Here is a 27,279-nt window from a genome sequence, read left to right as displayed (position 1 = left end):
CTTTTTTAAGAGACGTCTCCCCATTGAAAGTTGGATATCATCATCACTATCTTTACTCTATCTACCGCTGTATATACGGGTTCTATTGAACTGCATTAAACTAGTCTCTTACATTCTTCATTCGTAACACTCTCCTTCTTCCTATTCTCCTTCCTCCTCTTATCTTTTCTTGTATTATCAATCTTAGCATTTCATATCGTTATCCCCTCATTACTTGTCTCATATCTTGTAACTTTCTTACTTTTATTGTATTCATTATTTCGTATTCGTTGCCCATTTCTTACAATACTTCTGTGTTTGTTTTCTTCTGTGACCATGCTAAGCATCCTTCTGTAACACCACATTTCAAATGACTGTATTATGACTGCTTATTATAGTCTTCTTGCTTTAGTGTCCAGCTTTTAAGTCCATATTGTAGTATCGAAAACACGTAACATCTCAGAGCTCTCACTCTCAGTTCTAATCTAAGGTCTGTATTGCAGAGAATTGTTTTCATTTTTACAAGCGCATTTCTGGCCCTTATTTCTGTTGTTTGATCATAATTTCTGAAATCCAGGTCCAGAAGTATTTTACTTTTCTACCCTTTCTATGTACATGTCCCAAATTTATGTTTGCTTGTATATTTGTTTTCTTTGTAATTATCATGTATTTAGTCTTTTTTATATTTATTTTTAGTCCGTATTTTTACAGTAACTGCGTGTTTTGTTTAGTAGTTGTGAAAGTTTTTCAGCAGAGCTTAACTACAGTGTCATCTGCATATCTTATGTTGTTAATAGTTCTTCCGTATTTATTATAGTTATATATAAATATGTCCAAAAATCCACATAGATTTCTCTAGTATATCATTATGGCTTACTGTCTTTACTTATAATGTCAGGCGTATATAGGTATAAATCATAGAAAATTAATAATGTATTTTCTACAAACCTAGTTTAAGTTCTTTTTTTAGGAGAATGATGTGGCCTACTTAAATACTTTCAGCTTGCTTGCGAACTCGCCGTTCCGTCCCATTGTAGGTTAAACTACACCCGAAATAAAAATAACGGCGAAGGTATTACAATTTGGATTGCATTTCCAAGAGCAACTATAACCGTATCACTATGCGATCATCTGGCCTAAAAGCAGACCCTCAACACGCCTGTTGTCTTGTGCAGCGGACGGGATTAGAATCCCAAGTGCATCCAGACCGCCTACTCTCTCAAGGTATCATGTCAACATGAATGGATTCGACAAACCCCGATTTGGGTCAAGGGAGCATGTGGGTTTTTCTATTCTGCATCGCAGAAGGTATTTCTATCATGTTATGGTAGACCCAATGCCCCGACGAGTCCGTTTCCAGATAAGGGTAGTACGCTACCCATAGCACGGAGCTTCACCTTCCCCGTCGTACACGTGTTGCTATACGAACACCTGATTGTTGTTCCACTTTGAGAGAATCCGTGAACGCAGGTGGGAATAAAGTCCCAACTTCACATGTTGAACATATAACCACCGAGGAGCCTACTCCTGCACCACTCATGTTCAAAATGCGGCACGTCCTTCAAGTGCACGTCCAGCTTGGGACTAGACCGGTTGAGCTTGCAGTCTTCCGCATAGAGGTTATGTGGAATGTGAGCAGAGTGGTGAGCTCGTCTCGGATACTAAAAGCGCAGAACGGTGACCAGTACTACTAATGACAAATCACGGTCACATTACTGTACTTACATTTATTGAAGTAAGATAGATCCATTTAGTAAGACAGACTATATACTTTGACCTGGCCTTTATTAGACTACCGAAAGACTAAATATAGATAAATACTAGATATTAGCAACATCAGGTGGTCAGGCTCTGGTCAGTTCACTGCTACAAACGGTATGTTTTATTTCTGTGGAAATAATGAATCCCATTAAGAGTTACAATTCTTGTCAAAAAACATTTTGTTATATTTAATGGGTTTCATTCCTATATCGCATAGAATCAATTTGACGTATACTGCAGCCGATAAGCCTGATGAAGAGGTCGGACTGTTTTAAGAAAATATTTGCTCGGTCTTATTATCAACAAAATTAAGGCACGTTACAAGAATTCGGAAAAGGGAAATACAAAATACAATTTTGCCAAAAGAGCAACTTAACACTTACAAACACATAACTCAAATGACTAATGCGAAGACTATAATATATTAGCCAGAAATTTCCACAAGATAACAGAGACTGAAAAATATTACTTTTTAATGAATAAAAGACACAAGAACTGTATCAAATCAGTAAGAGCATATTTAGTCGCTGATATATATTCTAATCATAGTCTCTTGATATTTGATAGTAAAAGTTCACATACAATTGAAAAGAATAGTAAAAACAACTGAATGGCATCAATTTGAACATGATTTAATAGTACTAAAAATGGTTAGATTCCGTCCATCATTATATCAGTCAGACCCTTATATTTTAAAATATCTCCTAAAAGAATTATAAAATAATTTTAATGTAACTTTTATTGCCCTAGGCCTTTGTAGGACATTATATAAACATACAGCATTATCCTTTCCCGTTTACATTATTCAAGAATTTAACATACATCTTTAGAATCTCGTTAAAATTCAACATCCTTGATAGGGTTCCTCATTTATTATGTAGGTTTCAGATATTGTTATCCTTTTTAACAGGAATATCTAAACCATTATATATTGGGGATCTTGTACTAAAATTATAAATATGTATATACAGCTTTACGGAGTTTCTTAAACCATATTATATAATAATATAAAATTAGTATTTCTTAGTTTTAGGTTCAATAAGTAATATTAAATTTGCAACTAGATTTTATTGTGCCATTGAAATCAACGTTTCGGCAGGAACCCTTGTCTTTTTCAAGGTTCTAAAATGTACAAGATTAGGAACAAAAAGTTATTGTAAAATATATAAAAAAAACTTACCAAAACGTAAAACGGGACACTGATTAATGCATTGACAGAAGTAAAAATTGATAACTGATATCTGACGGTTTCCTGTCATTAATATATAATTATTTTTATATGAACGTATCGTTGGTGTTTTCGAAAAAGTAAAGTGGAGATATGTGGAGATAATACTTTAAGAGTTTTTTATGGTGTTATATTTATTATAATTTAAATCAGATTGAAATATATTTTATTTAGGTTCTGTGTATCTTTTTTGTCATTCATTGCGTTGGTATTTTTTTTATTTCTATTCATTCGAATATCTACCTCTTTTTTTTTTGTTTTGCTCGGTTTATAAAATTTTGATGTTTTCAAAGTCTAATTTATGCTTCTTCTCATTTTCATGTTTTGTGAGCGCAGTTATATTGTTCTTGTCATATTTGTGAGAAAACAAATTCTGGATTGAAGCAGTTGACTGGTTTGCCCGATATAGACACCTTCACAGTTAATACATGGTATCTCGTAAATAACATGTGATTTTTTGAGTTTTGGAGTTTGTTTTTAGTTTAGTGAAATATTTATTTAAAAGGTTGTTGCCTTTGTGAGCTACTGATATGTTATGTTTGGCTAAAAGGTATTTTGTAAACAACATGTGATTTTTTGAGTTTTTGGTGAATTATTATTTAAAAGGTTGTTGCTTTGCGAGCTTTGCTATGTTATGTTTGGCTAAAAGATTCGGTAGTTGTTCGCATAAACCTTTTATACACGGAAAAGTTTTATACGTAGTCTTGATACTGTTGGGTTTATTGTTATTTGTGTTGTTGTAAAATTTATTTAATCTTGATTTGAAAATAGTTTCGATTAGATGTTTTATGTTAGCTTTTGTTTTATTGCAGTTAGTCTGTATTCTGGGTCTGTTAGTTTTATAGATCTATCAGCTAGACTTATAATTACAGACTTCTTATGGGAGAATGGATGATGAGATTTATAGTTGAGGTATCGTGAAGACCATGTTTCTTTTATACACCACATAATTTTAACTGTATTATTAATGCGATGTAAGGTGATATCCAGAAAATTTATTTTATTATTTTGTTCAATTTCTTTAGTAAACTTTAGTTTTGGATGGTAACTGTTAAAATTATCTAAAATTTCGTTCATTTTATTTATTGGGATAGCACATATACAATCATCGATATAGCGGTAGAAGAATATGTCACGGATGAAGTCCACAACAGCATCCCTATGCTTTGTACTTAATTCAATATTGATTTTGTTTGATTAACAAATAAATAGTGTGAACATAGATCTAAAAAGGATCTTAGACTATAATATAACAGTAAGGTCTTTGTTTTGAACTCTTATAATAATAATATCTATATTGTTTTAATAGATGACTTAGTAAGTTTCTATTTTTATTTTTAGATTGGATCGATGTTGATCAATAGAGTGGTAGACACTGATCATTCGTGGCTAAAAGAATGGTCTGTTCCTCAGGTATCTCCTCAATTTGAGCTAACACTTGACGATGCCCCCGTTCTTACTGCCATTAAACAATTAAATTTTATCCAATCAAAACGTAAGTATTTTGAGCTGCATTTGAATTTACTTTTAATTCTATCTCTAAGCACGATCTTTACTAAATTGGTATCTATGAAAAAGCGTTAGTATTTTTTACGAACAAATATTTTAAGCCATTATAAATATTTTATATAAGTATCGTATTACGAGCCAATAAAAATTTATAGGATAAGGCCATTTTATATTATGTTATTTTTTTTGCCAAATCTACATGTACATGGTTTTTATAATCTACATTGCTTAATTTTAAAATACGAGAAGTTGTTATTCGATGTTTGATATTTATATAATTGACACTTAAAAACCAAAATGTTACCTCTCAAACCTATCATGTCCTGATACTCTCATGAATTTCAATAGTAATAATAGCTCTATATCTCAGTATGGAAAAAAAGCTGAAAAAATCTTATAACGGATATTTGGAGGTTCTAAAAGGTATATGAGGGGGGTAGCTGATGATACTTCCGTAAAGAATTTTAGCCAATTTACGTTTTTTTCAGTAATCTTAAAAAGTGAACATATTTTTGCCTGTAAAACGTTTTTTATGCATTTTAGAGAAAAATGCTTCAAATAAAAGTTGTAGTCCATCAAAAGTTCTTTAATTTGGTTAGTTTCCAAAATACATAAACAATTGACCAGGATAATTGCAAAGAACTTTATTTTTGGAGTAATTTATAAATTTTAATAACTTTTTTTTGCATAATGCCATGTTATTAACTACTTAATATTGTAACAGTTAATGAATTAAAAAAGTGTGCTAAATTTCAACTAGATCGACCAAAGAGCTGACTTTTTAGCTTATAAGCATTTATAATAGCTTTGATATTTTTTATAACACGCTTTTAAGTAAGCTTAACGAAAAGCTGGTGAAAAAAACACAATTAAAAAAAGTGCCTTTTAAGAACCTTCTATGAACAATAGGAAAATCATCTTTCTATTGTTTATTAACATTAAGAGATGAAAATTAAACATATTCTAAATAAAGATCTAAATTTTATGATCCAGCTGATAGATAACATATATGGAGAAGGAATAAAAACTTATATCCCGGTAAAGTAATGTTACTCGTAAAATACCGACACGGAAAAGTGGAGAGAAGAACTGTAAGCGTAGTACAAAGTTTGTAATATCTCAGCTTCTAGGGTACTTAGAACAGTTGTTTAAGAAAAACTGGGGTAGCTCGATAAACAAAATGAATTTTACTATTATTTCATAAGAAATATTTAAATTTTATTGATAAATGAATATTATTTATATAAATAAATAATATTTATGAGTTATTACAATACATTTACTTCTTTTACTTAATTTGGTGTTTTTTTTTTTCAAAAAAGGAGACGCTGCTATACTTATTTAATATAAGACAGAGACACAACGAATAAGGAAAAAAAAAGTTGGTGTCGTCACTTAGCTCTACTGGCTGCTCAGTCTATGTTAATATACCATGCGGTCCATATGTATGGAATAAATTCATTTTTAGCGTTATTATGTACTATGTGAAAAAAACCTGAAACAGATCGATTTTTATTCTTAAATTGACAATTTACAGTATGAAAATATTATCCCCCTCAGCACCTCCTTTGAATTATAAGCACCCCCTCGAAAATTTTAAGTTACAAAGGGGATCGTGTGGCACCTTGTTAGAAAGGGATTTTAGTCATCTGTTCAGCAATAAAGTTTTTTTAGTTTGTGCAATCATAACTGAGATAATTGATTTTTACAATTAAATTATATGTTCAATTTGGCCACCATTATTCACTTCTTGACAATAACCGAGACGATTTTGAAATTCTCGTACAACATTTTGTATGACGTCGGGGGTTGTTTTGTTAATTTCTTCCGTTATCTCAACGTTTAAATCAGCAATATTGCCTGGTCTATTAAAATATACTTTAGAAATAATCAGGTATTTTCGTATCTGTTCTGCTAAACATTAGGGAAAAAACTTTGAAGATAATAAAATATTAGTCAAAAAGCCAAATAAACAATTGATATGAATCTAGTAGGCTGCTGTCATTTAGGTATTTAAAGTTACTAAAAGACGTCAGTATAATATTTGTGCTAGTATTAAATTTAATTATGGCTCATTTGTCCGAAACTTAAAGAATAGACAATGTAATTATTATTTGTTATGGTAATAAAACAAGAACTCAAAAGGAGGTTTGTGAAATATTTAATAATAAATACCCTGGTCAACAAGTTTCGCAGTCTACAGTTAGCAAAATTGAAAAGAAGTTTCGTTATGCTGGACATGTAAAAAATATTGAAAAACCAGGTAGAAATGTTAAATTTACTGATGAAAAAAAGTAAGATGTACTTCTAGAGATTGAAGAAAATCCGCATAAGACAACTCGAGAACTTGTTGATGTAAGTAAATCATCTATTTTGAAAGTTTTGCATAAAGAAAAATACCACCCTACAAAGTTCAGTTGGTTCAGGAGTTAAATGAAGATGATCCTGATAGAAGGCAAGAATTCTGTGAAATGATGATGGATAGAATGAACGCAGATTTGCAGTTCATAAACAAAATAGTTTTTTCTGATGAAGCGACGTTTCATATAAACGGAACGGTTAACAAACAGAACTGTAGATATTGGATTAGAGAAAATCCTCACTGGATGTGTGAGAATATCCTAAATAAGTTAACGTTTGGGCTGATATCATTAACAATAAAATTATTGGTCCTTATTTTTTTGGGGGCACAGTTGATGGAGAGATTTATCTAGATTTTTTGATTAACTTTTTAGTGCCTACATTACGAAGATTTTTCCTGATCTTAATCATCCAAATGATATAGATCGATCTATTTACTACCAACAAGACGGATCTCCACCACATTTTGCACGTATAGTTAGAAATTAACGAGGTTTTCCCAATAGGTGGATTGGAAGACGTGGAATAATCGAATGGCCGGCTAGATCCGCCAATTTGACTCCTCTCGAATACTTATTATGGAGTTATTTAAAATCTAAAGTACATTTTAACATACCAAACAGTATTACTGATTTAAAAGTTAGGATAACGGAAGAAATTAACAAAATAACCTCCGAGGTCGTACAAAATGTTGTACGAGAATTCCAAAATCGCCTCGGTTATTCTCAAGAAAGAAGGGAATGGTGGTCATTTTGAACATTTAATTTAATTGTAAAGTATATTTAAAAATACATCGTAAATAGTATGTGACATTATTATCTTCATTCAACCTAAGGTTTCCTAATTTTCTCAGTTATTATTGCATCAAACTTAAAAATCTTTATATTGCTGAACAGAAGACTTAAATCCGTTTTTAATAAGCTGCCATACGACCACCTTTTTTTTATTTAAAATTTTCGAGGGAGTGCTTATAATTCAAAGGGGGTACTGGAGGGGTATAATATTTTCATACTGTAAATTGTCAATTTAAGAATAAAAATCGACCTGTTTAAGGTTTTTTTTCACATAGTACATAATAACGCTAAAAATGAATTTATTCCATACATATGGACCGCATGGTATACGTCTATGGTTTAAACATGCTTTTTACAGCCAAATCTTGCAGTTTTGCAAACCGTTGAACACTAACGTGTTAATTGTTTCAATGTTTCTTCGAGAATCAAACTATCCAATGTGTAAGTGGGTTTAAAACCGATATTAGGTTGTTTTCAACCATATTTGGTCCATCCAATTTTTTACCTAACCAGAGTTGTAATTAATAATAAACGCGTAGTACGTGCTGATAACCTGCACCTTCAGTTGATGGCAAACTTTCCAATTCAAACAATGTTTCTCCCGAACTTCTTATAAATTGTAAAAAGCGTAACTCATTTAATGACAATATGTTATCGTATTTTTTATATGTAACATCAATTTCAGCAGAATATAAATCAAAAATAATATCACATCCATTTTTCATGAGATCCTTCTTATTAGGATTTTCTTCATACAAATTATTTATCAGATCTAAAATTTCTGGCTGTGCATTTTATAAGTAAAATTTTCCATGATTGAAAAATGACGAAGTTTTATCACATCCAGTAAAACTGTATAGAACCCCAACGTATTTTCTTAGATGAATTTTGCACTGGATGTTTAAAACTACTACGACTGTAGTAGATATATTAAATAAACACATTTGGAATATTAGTTTATAATTAATATTATATATTTATATAAATATTGTACATTAATTAATAAAATTTAAATATTTTTTACGGAATAATAGTAAAATTCAATAACTTTTTTATGGAAAAATTTTACTTATTTTTACGGCATTTTTCGATTATTCCGGGAGGGGAAAATAGCACAGATCCTATTATTTTGTCGAGTTCTACGTGCCATAGAAGCAGAAATATTGCAAATATTGTCAGCGCGCTTCGGTTTGTGCCATTGAAGTTCTGTTCTCAAAAAAACGGGGCTCGGAAAGTTGTTCCCTGCACTTTTCCATGGCGGCATTTGATGAGTACCATCTACGATTTAACGGGTTATAACTGTTTACTATTTACTATCTATGCCATCTATAAGCTGGATCGTAAAATTAATATCTTCATTTTAAAATCCATACAATTTTCAGCCATTAATGTTAATAAAAATAATAGAAATATGATTTTACAAAAAAATGCGATCTTGGTTTTCATTGGTCATAGAATGTTATAATATTCACTTTCCAGGATAAACGATAAGCATTTGTGAAAATGAAGACAATGCTTACCAACAGAGACCTTCAGTTGCATCTCAGATTGAGGGCTCTAAGATGTTACATATTTTCTATCTTACTATATGGAATGGAAGCTTGGACATTGAAGAAACAACACATAAGAAAAATAGAAGCGTTCGAAATGTGGTGTTACAGAAGAATATTAAAAATTCAGTGGGTTCAAAGGATTACCAATGCTGAGGTACTACGACGTCTAAATAAGGAGTTAGAAATTATGAACAGTATAAAAAGAAGAAAACTAGAGTATTTGGGTCACATAACCAGAGGAGAAAAATATAAGCTGCTGAGAATTATTATGCAAGGAAGGATCCAAGGAAGAAGAAGCATAGGAAGAAGACGCATCTCCTGGCTGAGGAACCTTAGAGAATGGTTTAACTGTAGTTCACTACAACTTTTCAGAGCAGCAGCCAACAAAGTGACCATAGCCGTTATGATATCCAACCTCCGATAGGAGATGGAACTTTAAGAAGAAGAAGGATAAACAAATTTAATAACTTATAATACTATTTAGTCGATCTGGTTGAAATTTAGCACACTTTAATACCTTATTAACTTTAATACTCATAAAATAATTTCAAATAGTTATGCTATACTGCAAAAACAAAGTTATTAAAATTTATGAATTACTTCCAAAATAATTACTTTTTTTTTAAATTATCTCGTCAATTATTCAATTATTTTAATTTGGGAATTCGCAGAATTAAAGAGCTTTTTATGATCTACAACTTTTATTTAAACCATTTTACTATAAAATGTATAAGAAACGTTTATGGCAAAAAATAATTTTTCACATTTTATACATAAATTCGTTTTAGACCAGACGGTATCTGTTTTGGGTTGGATAAATCGTATATAATCCTAGTTTTTTGCTTTAATCGCTTTGAAATATTATTAGTAATGATTATTTAACTATGCGTACACTTTAAAAGGTGAGCTAAATTTTTTATTAAACAGTTTTTGAAAAAAATGTGAAAAATTCAACGTTTTTCCACCTTTTCGTTGCTAAGTATAAATCGACAGCTATATATGTAAGAAAAAACTTTTGGGCGAATTTTAAAAGTTCTATGTGACTTAAATACCTAAAGAAAATTATTGAAAAAACATTTAGTTTTGACCCTTTTTAAATTGTTTTTGCTAATAAATTACGAAAATTAGCTGGCTTTAACTCATTACTGTTATCTGTACAAAGAATAGACTCACCTTTTGAAATATTGGTGTATGAATTATTGTAGCAGACAGTAGAATAGTACCACGTCGCAACGCTCCGCGCCGAGGCTCGATAGGACGTAACCGATAAACTGGATGTTTTCAGTACGCTGTCTCAATAGGAAGTGTCTTGAGATGGCCAGAAAAACCCTCTGCCGTTTCTAGGGTGTCTATGGGACAAGTGCTCCCCTATAAATTAGCGCTATTGTATGGCGCTTTTGAATGGCGATAATCTAACTTAATGGTCACTGAAATATGATACTTTACAGCGGTTTCTGTGTGCTGGCGACATACTTTCCAAATAACAAAAGAAGTCAAATTCTCTGAACTTAAAAAAAGACATGTGTTTAAGCCAGTTTAACAATGAGATTTTAGCGAATAGGAGAAAATAATATATTTTAAAGTAAATAACTAATTAGAATAGACCATTAAATAAGACCATATTATAGTACAGTAAAATGAAAAATATTAAATGTAAAATATGAAAATAAATACTACATACTTTCCCAAACAGAGGGTGTTTTAGAACAAATACCGCCTGGACTATTTTCGAACCATCAAATATATGTGTAAGATTTTTACGGATATCAATCATATTTTCGCAGATAGACTGAAATTTTATTATCTTTATTTTCTATAGGAAAGTTCTTTGAAACTTTAACTTTGGTAAAATCGTTAAAATCGTTTGGGTTATTCAATCAACGGTAAAATCCCCCCATCTTAGTCTAGTTCATATTGTAAATGTTTTTTTTTTCTAAATTTTAAATTTTTCTAAAGATATAAGTACTGAAAAAACTGATAAAAATAAGGCAATAAAATTTGAATAACACAAATTGTATATATGGATAAACTGAACATTTTAGTACTGAGAAAGAAACAATTTTTATGAGCAACCGAAAATTGGACTGCCAAAATATTATAATGAAGAGAAAAGTAACCAAAGGGAGAAAATAAAGGTTAGACCAATAGGTATCTTACTTTTAGCATATACAGGGTGTCCAGAAACTCTCTTGACAAACGAAAACCACAGGATAATTTTAAGACGATGTAACCCAATTCACCTAGCCCGAAAATACTTCCGAAGGTAACTAGAGCTCTTTGAAGATGGCGCCTTGTAAGTAGTTTTTTTTAATAACTTAAGAACGCTTCTATTTAGAAAATTGAAACTGGTAAGATTATTTATCCTCCAGGTTTGAATCGATTCCATTAATTGCGAATTGCTAGTACCGTTCATAGGCGTCCGTTTTAGTTAGGTCAACGGTTCTTTTAACGCATAACTTTTTTGTTTGTAAATTTTAAGCTTTTGTAATACTAGATTATTAAATTTTCAGATATCCTAGTACTAAAAGGTACTCTTACTTTAAGTGGGTAGGATACACCGTTTACGAGAAAAATCGATTAGAAAATTTTTTAAGCAGGAAAATCTCCTTATAGCGTTGCTTGTACCTTTGTAAAATGAAATAATATAAATTTTCGTTGTGTAAGATATTTCGGAAGGTTTTGAAATTGTAGGGTATATGACACATAGTCTTAGAACGCTAATTTCTAAATTTTCCTAAACTTCTATTAAAGTGACATCTTGATGTGCTGTTACATCATTATGACGCTTATGTCGCTAATTTTTTGGGAACACTGAACTTGTTTCTGTTAATTGGGAAATTTTCAGCGTATCTACTTTACTGCTCGAGCGTTACACCTCATTTCGCAATAAACTAGATGTATATCAACGTATTACTCATTAGTAAAAACCATTTTTGTTAAATTGAAATTATTGTGTTTGAATGCCACAAAGTAAAAACTAAAAGAGAAACTTCACGAACTGACAAGAGTTTGACAATGAAAAACGTAGGTTATAGTTTTGTTCACAGTAAATAATCGTAGCAGTTTTTATTTTTCTAAATAGCAGGGTTCTGGAGTTATTTAAAAAAACTACTTACAAGGCGTCATCTTCAAAGAACTCTATGGGTTATAAATTGGGTTATATTGTCTTAAAATTATCTAAGAAATCTCCGGTCTTCGTTTTTCAGGAGAGTTTCTGGACACCCTGTATACGCAGTAAACCTAATTAAATAGATGGTTTTAAAATAGTAGCATTTAAATAAAAACATTTATAATAATTAAAAGACCATATATTAGCTTGAGGAGTGAATACTTAGTCATAAGCATTGCTACAAGTAACAGAATACGCTTATGATGTATAGCTATTTTACCGCCACTTTGTCAATCTACTGATGAGCACATGTCTGTAGAATTAGCATATCCATTTTATAAGGCCGAATTCAGACCACCACTATAATTTATTGCGGAAAGAATAAATTTATTGCTGTAGCCATTTCCGAGAAACACTGGGTAGCCATAGCTATATCTCGGCAAAGAAAAGGAGTGCAAGGTTCATCTAAGCGGCAAATTTTATTGCTAATTAATTGCTGTTGATTAGTATATTAACCGATGCCCAAAAACTACCTCATCATCCCCTAGCTCAAAACACATCCCCGGAAAAACCAAGATATCGGCCAAAAAGGGAACCCCAAGAAATTTATTCCTAATTTATTGCCGAAGCTTTACGCCAAGAAACAATATATTGCTGCAACCGTTTCCCAAAAATAATGATGGCTAAACCTATCTTAGCGTCATATTATATTGCTAATTAAATTTTCTTGAATAATGTTCAATTTACTAGCTAAATTTTTTGCATGATCTTCAATGAAAATCTTATTCCTGGCGAAATCGTGCTGGTACATTTTATTAAAGAATAATATATCATTTGACCCTCGCTTTTAGCTTGGAAAGCTTTTTGCTATATTCTTTGCATAGACCAGATAATATTTTCCGCTACAGACCAGATAATATTTTCCACTACCACATCCGTATAATATGGCAGCTACGAGGTATAGTCTATATTAATTACTATTTAAATGGGAATAAGCCACAATTAAAGGTTAAAGTACGTTTATTGACGTTTCAATTTCCACTTCGGAAATCGTTCTCAAAATACAAACATTGTTAAATTTAAAATAAATTTTAAATTAAAATAGCTTCAGAACAATATAGTCCATATTGTATTGTTAAACTTTTACTAATCTAAAATACTCCTCACACTTTAAATAATTATTTTTTTTGCGTAATAAATTAGCAATAAATTATAGTGTTGGTTTGAACTCGGCCTTATAAAATGGATATGCTAACTTTAGAGACATTACAAACACTTACACTCCCACTCCGGTTCTATACTCGTACTATAGTTCCACTGATGTTTTAACATCACTGGACAACTTCCTAAAAATATATGTCTGCAGTTATTCCCATGATAGTCAGATAAACTCCGTATGACTGTCGTAACTTCCTGGCCGATATTTTTTAGAAAACTGTATTTTGCAATATTTTATCACATAAAATTTCTGGAATAAAGTTTTTATTTAGAATCGGTTGACTCTGTCGAAGTATTAATTTTGTTCCCCCTTGCACTTAGAAATTTGTCAATCGTAATCCAAAGTTCCAGGAAGGACGTGATTCAATTAAAAATAATTATTTCCTTGTAGTTAATTACGAAGTTGATTAAATTCCTTGGTTCTCCTTCAATAATTTCTCGCGTCCACCTTCTTTTTAAAGAAAACTTCGTTCTTCTGGGACAGCTCTTTTCAAAAGAAAATTCCAATAAACTTTCTTGTCGGTCATTTACTTATTTGAGTCTTAATTACAGTTTACCAAAAAAAATTCTAAAAATTATTATTTACGATAAGTATTTCATGCTTTTTTACTATTGTTTACAAACATAGAATTTTATCAATCTTTTTGATTTTACATGAATATAATAAGTATTAAAAAATACACTACTAATGCAAAGAATACGACATAAATACATTTAACTGTGTATTAAACTAAGTAGGTTGCTTCACACAGAACGTTTGTCTTATCTGTAAAAGTAATCGGAATCGAATTTGCAAATTTTGCTTTGTAACTGATCTACACTTTTAAAATATTGACAGCTTGCTACGACTTCCAGTAAAATCGGAGGTTGTCAGCTTTTCTTTTTTTTTTTTTAAGTTAGACCATATATATTATTGTATATTTAGGTTCTGCGTAAAATTTTGAACTTATTTTTATTTAGATACCATGTATAAAAAATGTATTTTTTTCGGAAGCCATGTGCTGTTACAATTGGCTTATTATACATCCTTACATTTATTCATAATATCGATTCCAGAATTCCTGAATTATCTACCAGCTGTATAGGACTCGGCAGTTTTAAAAAGTGTTTATGGCCTACAATCTAGTCCTCGCAGTCATGCAAGATATGATTGATTGTTTCAGGATCTCTGCTCTGCTCTGCTACAAGCTACAAGTCTCCCTGAAACAGCTCCGTTGTATGCAGGTGTCTTTTGACTGGCACATGTCTAGTAGGGAAGCCTGTTATGACTCTAACTGTTGTGACCATGTTATGTTCCGCAAGGTTGTCGAGTTTTTCTCAGCATTCCCACACTAGCTTAGAGTCCACATTATGGCTTCTGAGAATTCCCATAGTCGCTTGATTCATTATCATCAACAGCTATTTCATCCATCGTCGGATGTAAGTCTTCCTTAGGCATGTACATTCATTTCTGTTTGTTGTTTTTTGCATTCATTCGTGACCTTAGTCGCTTGACTAGAGTCAGAGGTATATTCTCCTAGTGGAATATAAATATTTAGATGTCCACCACTACTGTCTTCCTGAGTTGTGTTTCCTCTTCCACATTCCTCTCGTGGGTAGATGTCCTCTTGAAACAAAGGTACTTTAGGACTATATTCTAGTACTATATGGTCAGAGTCATCATCCATTCGGTACCGCTGATTTCATTTATGATGTCCTGATCTAACGATTACTTTGCTCACGTTTTCTCGCAGTCTATAATATACCATTATCGCATCCACTTATAAAGATGTAGAGAGGAGGGAGGTACAGCAGAACCTCCATAGCCATGTTGGTGTACCTTTTAGAGCTTCTGCAATTCCACAGCAAGTAATTCTTTGCACCTTACTTATTTTGAGAATGAGACTTTTTTGCTGTCAATTTGGACAATATACCAATTATGCATATGTAGTTGTTAATTTTACTACCATGATATTGATATAAATGTTTTTATGTCTGGCTTTAAACCTCACATTTTTCCATGACCGGGTGTGGTTACCATTAACGCAGTTACCGTTTGTTTTTATTATTCATTGTAGCTGCTGATTATAAGTAAGTCTCCAAGTCTAGTATTACCCAAGATACTTCACTTTACTCATCAGATTTACCACCTGGTAAATTTTATGATTTTAAAATTCTAGGGCCTTACATTTGAAGTTGATTCTGTAATCACAGTCATAGCTTCTTGCAATATATCTATGCCTGTGACTTTAAATGACAGGATATGATATATGTCGTTGCTGAGTCTATATATGAGTCCATTCGTGACTAGATTCCACAAGTGCTGACACTGTATCCCCCGTAACGTTGCTTATATCACACGGCTCCTCAGAATGCAGTCTATCCATCTGCAGCTTGTTTCGTCTATCCCTTTTAGTCGAATCGATCTTGTGATTACTTCGTAGGAGGTGTTGTCGAATTCTCCTTCTTGAGCTCTTGGTTTTCCAGAATGTACTCCAACGTTTGTACGAGGTGGTGAAATGTCGTTTTCGTAGAGAATCCTGCTATATAAGCATACTGTCCCTGATGTATCGGACTTTCAACCAATGTACCATCTCTATCGAACAGTTTTTCTAAAGTTATCAATAAAAATGACATCAGACTTTTCAACCTCAGGGGCTTAACTTTTTCTTGTCGAGTTTTGCCAGGTTTTAATATAAAATTTGGGTATATTCTAAAGTCCTAAGCTAGCTCATCATTAATATTTTTTTGTACAGTAAATCATTTCTCCTCTGTAGAAGTAGAAGTGAACGAGAAACGTATACTTTTATGTTAATCAGTATCTTTCAAAATCACGTTCTTTCATGTACTATAATCAATTTAAAGGAATGCAGATAAATGTTTGATTTCTTATACAAGAGAGTTTAGACACTGCACTGGTGCAATAACGAAAAAGGTAGCAAACGAGATAGAAGAAATGCAAGAAATACATTTAAGACGTAGGAGAACAACATGAACAGCATGAATGAACGGTGAAATTTTAAATACTGTGTAAAACCGACACCAATTCAAAAATTAGAATCATAGTGAATACAATGAAATAGAAAAAGAGTTAAAGATACCTATCAGAAAAGAGAAAGTCGAATAGTTAAGGGAGCAGCATTTAGAAATACGATTACTATAACGGTAAGAAATACAATTACTATAGTACAACAAGGATATGTACTATCCACCCTACTTTTTAATAGGTGTTCAGAAGAGATGTGCTTTAAAGAGGCACTGAAAGAGATCAATGAAGGCGTATAAATTAACGGAACACTACTGAATAATCTCATATATGCAAGCGATACAATATTCCTTGCGGACAGCATACAAGGGCTGCGAATTTTGGTTGATCGCACTACGCAGTACTGCAAGAGGTAGGAAATGCACTGAACACAAAAAAAAACAAACATGATTGTCACTAAGAACAAGGCTAAAGACAAACCAATCTACATTAAAGGAAAAGCTTTAGAGAAAGTACCCAGATACAATTACTTGGGATGTGAGCTAAATGTACAATGGGACCGCAGCCTTGAAATAAAACGACGCATTCAGATAGCTAGAAGCGTTTTCAATAAGATGAATGCAGTATTATGCAATGGAAAACTGGGAACTAGAGTCTTAAGATGCTACGCATTCTATACACTTTTATATGGAGGTGAAGCCTGGACAGTTACGGACGCAACTGAAAGAAGACTTGCCAGCTTTGATATTTGGTGTTATCGAAGAATGTGGAAAATATCATGGACACAACAGGTAACAAACACAGAAAAATTAAGAAAGGTGAAAAAAGAAATGAAAATACTCAACACTATAAAGGAGAGAAAAAGGAACTACTTTGGTCACATACTAAGAAATGAAAAATATGAGTTGATGCGATTGATTACACAAGGAAGTGAAAGTTGAAAAATTTAAAGCGGTGACAAATGACAATAGAACTCTTCAGAACTACAGCAGGCAAAGTAAAATGGGCCGTGATGATCGCCAATGCCCTTAAAGGATGAGGCACATGAAAAAGAAGAATAGCGGAAACACAAGAGACTGAAAGTTTATGTAAATCAAAAAATGACAAAATAAGAAAAACTTATACAAGATGTAAAAGTATAAATGTACTACCAAAGGACATTTAATATAATTAAACACGACTAGCTAAGCTAGTACACAATAAAATAGAAACAGCACATAAACATAATAGATGAAAATCGGCAGAATGGATCTAAGAAATGCTCACTGTTTCCTAACAAATAAGTTAGGGGTTCTTAATAGAACACAACTCTCATGTCCTCAAAGGCACAAGGTGTCGCGTAACCACCAGATAAATTGCGTTTTATGAGTGTACGTTATGTAAAAAACAAGAGACGGAGAAAGAAGGGATTTCTGGTGCCTGAAAACTGCTACCTATCGGCTAGAGGAATGAACTCCGATAGAAAATTCTGGCCCTCTAACGATGGGGGTTAAGTCATAAGTCATAAGGCTAGTCATAAGACTTGCTAAAGAACTCAGAAATGATACAACGCGGATATTGGACGGAAACTACGATAAACGAAAACAGCGAGGTAAATGGACTATGATTTATGGTTTTTAAACATACAAGGTATTAGAAACATCATTATCATCATAAATTAGACTGTATTTGCCCACTGTTAAACGTAAGCCTCCCGGAATTTTTTTCTAATTCTACTAATTCTGGTTACTAGTAAACAAAATCAACTTCTAACGCATTACATTAATAGAATGGTTCAAACAACACAAGTATTATAAAAGAGCTTCTTTCATATACCCTATTATGAATTAAAATAGGTAACAAAATCTTCAACGATTAACACCGTGATATACAGGTGCATGGTGAAGTACTAAAATATTAGAGTTATTGCGAGTTACCCCCGCATTGTCAAGTGTGAATGAGTTATGTTAACGTTAGATTTTTTCATAGATTTAATAGTTATACTTTTATTTAGCTCGTCGCTTTTTTTAAATTGATTAAAATGATCACAAGGGTCCAATCAATTGAAATAAATTAAATGGAACAAATAAAACAAATAGAATAAATGACAAAATGTATTGAATATATTTTGGATATTACTGATATCGTTATAAACGTCACAGTTACCAGTAACATGAAATTCTGATAATATGCAGATGATATATAATGATGAAATAATTAAGTATTAAATAATAAATTATAAATTATTAAATTATAGTCCATTGAAATGTTAAATTGTTTATGCTTAGCATGTATTTCTTAGAGGAGGCAATTTTATTTTTTTTTATGTGTTGGGAGGGTAACTTGGACCAATGTTATTTCAAGATAAATTTCTTGGTAATGAAGAGAACAAAACAAACATAATAGACCTTTTCAACACTGCTCTATCAGAAGTGGGTTTTAGTGTCGACCAGGCTGAATCTGATGCAGATAGAGTCATCATTCGTTCTGCTCTTACTGCATTTCAAGCCTATGATTCTGTGACTGTCGTACATTGGCATTCTTGTCTTGCTCACGGCACTAGGAAGAGAGAAATGTTGTATGTCCAAAGTGTCCAATTTTTTTAAACCTTCAAAAGGATGTAAGTCGCATCAATTATACTGTCAAGTTTATATTCAAGTTTTATATATGGAGGTATCATTGCCGAGAATTTGCTGTTTCTCCATGCTTTTTCAGGAGGCGACACAATATTAGTAGCTTACGAGATCAGCAAACCTAAATTCATCAAATTTCATTCTGAGTTACAGAAACATTTTAAGAAGCCCAGCCATCTTTGCCCACTGTCGTTGGCGAAAGTTTTTTGTCTCTCTATATGGTCGAAATAAAGATGATTCTCTAACAGCATGAGATACAAACAATTCGCCAAGGCAGTGACCAAAATTACATTTAACTTATCAACGCTTCCACCAGCACAAAATGCAGTTCGTTTCCACAGTGTTAAAATTTATCACCAGGAAACACTACTATCCTGAAGATTGGGGCTGGAAAAAGCATGGAAAATTTGGATACTAATCAAAACTTTCAAAATTCCAGTACACCCCGAACTTGTACATTTATTTGAATTAATTTTCTGCAGATGCAAGGGAAACTGTGAAAGTATGCGTGGTTTCCGACAATTAGGCCTCAAATGCTCTGCAGTGTGCCTGAATTGTTCTAGTGAAACCTGCAGTGACATTATGAAAATATTAAAATTGATCGAAGAATTCGTATATGAATTACCCAAAATGACGCCAGTTCTACCTTCCGTTCTTTTGCAAACATTTACCTTCGATACCGAATTAGATTCTAAACCGCAGCCTGGACCATTAAAGAAAATGAACGAATCATAGTTGAAAAACTACTTTTTAATTATGCTCAATGCTTCTCTCCTGGAAATTGTCAGTGGAAAGCTTAATGGGGATACCAATTAAAAAACGCGTCTCGAGACTCTGCCTCATAGGTGGTCGGTAATAAACTAATAATATCATAGTAAAGTTAACAAAATAATAAATCATATGAATAAAATTATAGATTATGAAAAATACTAAGCCTCATACTTCGTTTTTATTGTATTCTTATGAGTAGTCACGAATCCGGTCAACTTCGGGAGTGCTGTAAAACCCACAGAAAGTAATGAAATTGAACACATTTATAGTGAAAATTATTCATTGAAAACCTTCTATAATATTGCTCCAATGTCTTTTTATTCTAAAATGACCAGAAAGAGTCTAAAGGACCAACAGAAAATTTGTTCAACAATTTTTGATTTTATATGAAATAGTTATTTTTGTTAATAACTTTTTTATTTTCCATTTTACGATACAAAATAATAAAAATAAAGTTGTAGGAAATTTAATTTGCTATAAATAATGTCTAATAAAATTTTCTGTAGGGGACGAGGTACAGCGCGAAAACCCTTTGAACCCCTGATTCCAAGATGGAGTATATTCAAGAACCCGGTCAACTTCGGAGTGCTGTAAAATCCAGAAAAATTAATGAAATTTAACAAATTTATAGTGAAAATTACTATAAAAAGTCTTCTATAATATTGCTCTGATGTCATTTTATTGTAAAATGACCAGGAAAAAAGTTATAAGGCCCAAAAAAAATGTTTGTTATTTTTGTTTATAACTTTTTTATTTTCAATTTTACGATAAAAAGTAATACAAATAAAGTTGTAGAAAATTTAATTTTCTACAAATTAAATTTTATAAAATTTTTTGTAGGGTTGCCAATTAACGAGATACAGCGCGAAAACTCTGCTCCCCTTTTTCCAGGGTGGCTACCCCACAAACTTGAACTTAAACTTATACTAACCACCCCCACACATCAAAAAATAAAATTGCGTCCATGTAACTTTTCAATTGACCATTAGCATATTATAGTAAACTGAATGATTACATATTTAAAATGTCATTAATAAAATAAATTTTAGTGTGTAACATATTATAATATTATATAAACAATATATTCAGTCCATTTGCCTTTAATAGAACAAAATCCAACATATTTACTGAACATAAAATATGGAAAATTAAATAATTTACTTCTCAAGTGATTGGAATTATTTAATTTTAAAGCCACTGTTTGAGGTCCACTGATCATCGGTTAATTACTTATCGGTCTTCATATATGGTTTTTACTTTAGGTGGAGTCGCCGGAAAGTTACAAAAAAATTGTTCTTTAATTGTTCCACTATTGGTTATTTTTAAAAATCATGGAAGAAGCTAAATAAGTACCTAAATATCTTTCTTTAATATAAGATAGACCAGCTTTTCCCATGTGGTACTTATTTCGAATCATAGAGTAATAGTATATTACTTTATGAGGCGGAGAAGCATGACTTTTCTTGACGCGCCCGATATTACGCGCCGAACGAAGTGAGGCGCGTAATAGAGGGCAAGTCAAGAAAAGTCGCTTCTTTGCCGAATAAAGTATACTATTTTTTCTTCAAACGTAGCAATTTTCAACCATAAATAGTACAATTCATACGATATTTTTACTCGAAATTAACTGTGACAACTATCAAAGTCGTCTAGATGTTAGAAATTAAAAGAATTAAGTCGTCGGTGGGATTTGCGTCTCCCTGTTTACAGTTGTTTGACAGTTGTTTGCAATTAAAGACAGCTTATTGTTGTTGCAACCGTAAGCGCAAATTTAGTGCGAAAATGGAAAACCTAAACGAAATTGAGTCCGCGGCTAATGATGCAGTATCACGTTTGGGGCCCTCCAAGTCCGGAATAAAGTATCGGTTAGCGTACAAGCACTTCCAAGAGTGGTGCGATACAAGAGGAGTACGGCAAGTTACCGAAGACGTTTTACTGGCATATTTTAATATAATGGAAAATGAAAATAAATGGAAATCTTCTACAATGTAGTCACGATACTCTATGATAAAATCCGAGTTAGTTATTAGAAAAAATGTGGATATAAGCAAATTTTTAAAGTTATGTGCCTTTCTGAAAAAAACAAGCGAAGGATATACTACAAAGAAGTCTAAAGTTTTCACTAAAGACGAGTTTGATAAATTTTTGTTTGAAGCGCCAGATAAGTTGTATTTAGGATTAAAGGTAAAAAAAATTATATTGCAAAGCATGTAGTATACTCTACTAAATTATAAAAATATTTCAGATTATTTTGTTAATTAGGGTTACCGGCGCCTGTCGATGCGACGAAATGGTAAAAATGAAGACTGTGGACATTGAGGATAAAGAAAATGTAATAATTATCAAAATCCCAGACAGTAAAACACGACAAATTAGATCTTTTACGATAATTGGTCAAAACTACATTAAACTGTATAAAAAGTATGCATCACTGCGGCCTGAAAATTTCACAGAAAACCGATTTTTTATCAAGTACCAAAATGGAAAGTGTTACCGAAGCGTCATGGGAATACATTCGATCAGCGCAGTAGCCCAAAAAGTAGCTAGTTATTTAAATTTAAACGATGCAAGCGCATACACGGGTCACTTCTCGGATTCACAGAGGATTCAATAAGAAATAAGAACGATAATGCTCAAAAAATTTTAAACCCTCATGATTCGCCAACATCGGGAATGATTGATGAAGTTTAGTTTCTCTCCTGATGATGACTAATAATGGAAAAATTAGAGAATAATTTTTTGTAGCTTTACGGCACTACCACCTATTTTCCTTATCACTGAGGCTCAAAAATAATTTAATTATTATTTACGCGCCTGCTCTCATTTATAATTTCTGTTTATAATATATAAATGCTACTGCACGTTGTAAATGTATTTAACTTACATGAACGTTGTTTATTTGTTTTTGTGTGCAAATGTGGAGGATGACTCCAATAATTTAGTATTACTTTATTATAGGACTTGCATATAACGGTATTTATCATATCACGGGTTAGGGAGGCGCCTGAGGGGTTATGTAATTAATCTAGTAATTACCAAATAAACATTTAATGAAGATGTTGTTAGCTATTTTAATTTATAATACGGTATATGAAAGGAGATCTTTTATAACGCTTGTCTTGTTTGAACCATTCTATTCCTGCAATGCTATATTTAAAAATATTGCTGGATTCCATGAGAAGCTCACTAGTACAAGTTTATTTTGTTTATTAATAACCAGAATTAGTTAAGAAAACATTTAGTAAATTTAAATTCAAATTCATTTAACAACAAAAATGCTCGTTAGATTTCAATTTTTTAACGTATAATACACCGTGGGGTATAACACGGCCCCCTTGCCCAGGGAAACGGGTGAAGACGACAACGATGATGAAGGTGGTGAATATAGTATTAGGTACAGTGAATTTAACGGAAGTGGCAACCCTGTTTCTAGGGATAGTATCGAATCAACCTGGTGAAGGGCAGCAGCGATCACCAGTACTAGAATTAGGCGGATAGGAAATGATCCTAAACCGGCTTCTTACTAGAATACCGTAGGTGAGACTGAAACAGTTAGAGGGCTACGGTACTGCGATGCGGAAAGCAAGTAGGAAACTACCGCATTATATTCCTCAGGACATCCGTCCGTAGATTTTTTCTTGTCATGTTGGAAGAACCAAAACAAACGGCCCCTAGTGCCGGGCAGGCCTTAAACGGCCAAGGGGTGCGAAGAATGTCCCGGTTTCAACTTGATAAGATAACCAAAACTGGTAAGTGGAATGTCAGAAGCTTATTTGCAGCAGGAAAACTACAAAATCTAATTCAGGAAATGAACAGAATTAACATCGATATTCTCGGCATAAGTGAATTACGATGGGAAGGCACAGGTATGACCAATACTATTGGTAAAACCCTTTACTACTCATGCAGTAATAGCACAGACCCTCACCACAGACATGGGGTGGGAGTTCTGATAAGCGAAAATTTGTGCGTCTTCGTGAAGAACTTTGTTCCGATCTCCGAAAGAGTCATACTTATTCAGTTGCATATGGAAAAGTGAACATAAATATTATACAAGTCTACGCCCCTACATCAGACAAGCCAGTAGAAGAACTAGAACGATTTTATCAACAGCTAGACGAAGCCTTAAAGGTGACTAAGAATCACGAAATTAATATCGTATTAGGAGACTTTAACGCAAAAATTGGGGAAGGAGCCGTAGATCACATAGTTGGAAAATATGGTCTTGGTCAGAGAAACGACAGAGGGGACAGATTCATACAGTACTGCCAAGACAAAGGTCTAGTCATAACGAATACTTGGTATAAGTTACCACCCAGGAGGCTTTACACATGGAAGTCGCCTTTAGACGGACATCAGGGCATTATAAGGAACCAAATAGATTATGTGACAATAAGTAGAAGGTACAGGAATGCTATTACTAAGGTATCTGCATTACCTGGAGCAGACATAGGATCCGACCACAATCCCTTAGTAGCAAATATTAAACTGAGGCTCGCTACAGCTAAAAGAAAACACCAGAAGGCATCAGTAAACATTAAAAAAACTCAAAAACAATGAAACAAGTGAAGCGTACACAGAGGAAATAAATAATAGGTTCTCTAATATGGCAACTGAGGATGATGTTGAAAAGTCATGGACCACCATAAAGGAATCATTTGGTAAGGTGAACAACACTTTTCTACTCGAGAGTAAAACAACTACCAAGAATGAGTGGATGACAGAAGAAATATTAGAGATGATGGAACAACGCAGACAGTGTAAGATTAGGCAGAACCGAGTAGGGTACCAAAATATACACAGTCAAATTCGTAAAGAAATTATAGCGGCGAAGGAGATCTGGATGACTACACTTTGCAACGAGGCTGAAAACCTATATAAACTCGGCGACAGCTTCAATCTTCAGAAGAAAATTAAGGAAATTGCTGGTGTCTTCAGGAAAAAACAAGTATACATAATGACCAAAATGAACTAATAACGGACACTAGCGATATACTTAATACTTGGAAATTGTACACAGCCAATTTGTTCAATGATGACAGAACACAAAAACCACCACAACTTGAGACCATTTGTATGGCCCAAGTATTTTGAAAGCTGAAATTGTACACGCTATCAAACTATTAAAAAGTAACAAAACCCCAGGACCAGATGATATGTACGCAGAAACAATCAAGTTACTTAATGAAGAAAACCTAGACATTATTGTCAAGCTCTTTAACGACATTTACGATACGGGCCAGATTCTAAAAGATTGGCTTCGCTCTACATTTATCGCCCTACCAAAAACACCACGTGCGAACTTCTGCAAGGACCACCGACTAAGAAGCCTAATGAGTCACTTTTTAAAACTTTTCCTGAGAATACTGCACACTAGATTGTTTAAGAAATGTGAAGAGGTCAGTGGATGGAGTCAGTTTGGTTTCAAAAATGGACTCGGCACGAGAGAAGCGATCTTTAGTATGCATTAATACAGAATTGTTTAGATCAAAGAAAGGATGTTTTTGTCTGTTTCATCGATTATGAAAAAACATTCGGTAATGTAAAACACGAATTGATGATAAAATACCTACAAGAGTTGGGATTGGAGGACAAGGATATAAGAATTATCGCCAATCTGTATTGGAACCAGACAGCAATAGTACGTCTTCAAAATTTCAACGAAACAGAAGATTTCTCCATTAAAAAAGGAGTAAGGCAAGGTTGTATACTGTCTCCAATGCTGTTGAATCTATACGTAGAAAAAGCCTTCGCAGAAGCAGTGGCAGACTCTAATAAGGGTATTAAAGTTAACGGCATATTTATTAATAACATCAGGTATGCCGTGATACAGCCATAGTGGCAGATAACATCGAAGATCTTCAATGCCTTTTAAATAATCTAACTCTTGCAAGTGAAGCTCGGGGTTTTTAAAATAAATATCAAGAAGACAAAAAGAATGATTATAAGTAGAAATGATTACCCCAACGCAAAGATATATGTCTCTGGAGAAGAAATCGAACAGGTCAGGCAATTTAAATACTTGGGTTGTTTGCTGAACGAGGGTTGGGACCCCGAGAATGAAATAAAAAGCTGAGTTGAACAAGCCAGAAATGCTTTTTGAGGCTCCGTAAGTTTCTGACTGATCGCAAATTGGACTTCATCCTCCGATACAAGATGCTTAAGTGTTACGTGTGGCCTGTTCTCTTGTACGGAATGGAAGCATGGACGTTAAAGGCCAGTTCCATTAACAAACTTGAAGTGTTTGCAATGTGGTGCCTGCGTCGAATGCTTAGAATATCATCGACGGACAGGGTCAGAAATGAGGAAGTACTCAGAAGAGCGGGCTTACAGGATAGGGAACTTTTTAGTTATGTAAAAAGTAAGAAGACTGCATACTTGGGACACATATTACGAGGAGAAAAATATACTTTTCAGCAACTGATACTCGAAGGGAAGATAGAGGGTAGGAGAGGTCTGAGACGTAAAAAAATGTCATGGCTGCGCAATATTCGACAATGAACAGGAATCCACAGCTATGAAATGCTTCGCAATGCTGCTAAAAACAGAATTATTTAATCCTGACTATTTAACATCTCACCTGACAAGACGATGTACGGTGGACGCCTACGCAGAAATGCACGACACCTTAAAAAGAAGAAAGAAACTAAAATTTTAATATATATATTTAGGGATTCTACAGTATTCACTGCCTTCCCTCGCTCAACCGTTTCCATCTCTCTCTGTTGTTCCATTCTCCATCGTTTAGTCCTCTCTTACTCATGGCGTCGTCTACTTCGTTTATCCAGAATTTTCGGGGTCGTCCTCTTTTCCTCCTTCCTATGGGGCTCCATTCGGTTATTCTTTTTATCCATCTGCTGTCGCTAGCTCTTCATACATGTCCATACCACTTTAGTCTTTTTTGTTCTATATATGTTAGTATGTCTGTTTCTATTGATGTTCTTTGCTTTATTTCGTCATTACTTCTCCTATCCATTCTTGTTACTCTGCAGCATCTTCGCAGGCATTCCATCTCTGTTGCTATTATCTTACTGCTGTTTTTCTTGTTTATGATCCAATTTTCGGCCCCATATGTCATAATACTTCGCACTAATGTTTTATAAATCTGCGTTTTTGTTTTCATATTTAGGTGTCTATCCCACCATACTGAGTTAAGTTGTCGGATTGCTGTTCTTGTTTGTCCTAATCTTTGTGTAATTTCTTCCTCTGTTGTTGCCTTTTTCGTGATTATAAACCCCAGGTATTTGAATTTATCCTTTCCTTTGATTGTTAAGTTGTCATCAATCTGTAGATCTTCTATGTCTTCTTCACTTGTAGATAGGTACTCTGTTTTCGCGAGGTTAATATCTAGGCCAGCCTTGGTATATTCTTCTTGTAGTTTCTTCATCATGTAGCTGAGGTCGTCTTGGTCTTGTGCAA

General features: G+C 33.1%; 1 protein-coding gene across 2 annotated transcripts in view; it reads left to right on the top strand.

Moving 5' to 3' along the window:
• Trim9 (E3 ubiquitin-protein ligase Trim9) overlaps positions 1-27,279 on the top strand; it is a 396,351-nt gene that overhangs the window by 313,005 nt on the left and 56,067 nt on the right. For both annotated transcript variants that reach the window (XM_072526279.1, XM_072526278.1), the window contains exon 4: positions 4,310-4,463. In XM_072526279.1, the coding sequence (XP_072382380.1) occupies positions 4,310-4,463 (154 nt within the window). The remainder of the gene's footprint in view (positions 1-4,309; positions 4,464-27,279) is intronic.

Source organism: Diabrotica undecimpunctata, chromosome 3 (genome assembly GCF_040954645.1).
Source record: "Diabrotica undecimpunctata isolate CICGRU chromosome 3, icDiaUnde3, whole genome shotgun sequence".
Taxonomy (NCBI): domain Eukaryota; kingdom Metazoa; phylum Arthropoda; class Insecta; order Coleoptera; family Chrysomelidae; genus Diabrotica; species Diabrotica undecimpunctata.
Note: the sequence above shows the minus strand (reverse complement) of the source record. Positions and strands in the feature narration are given on the sequence as shown.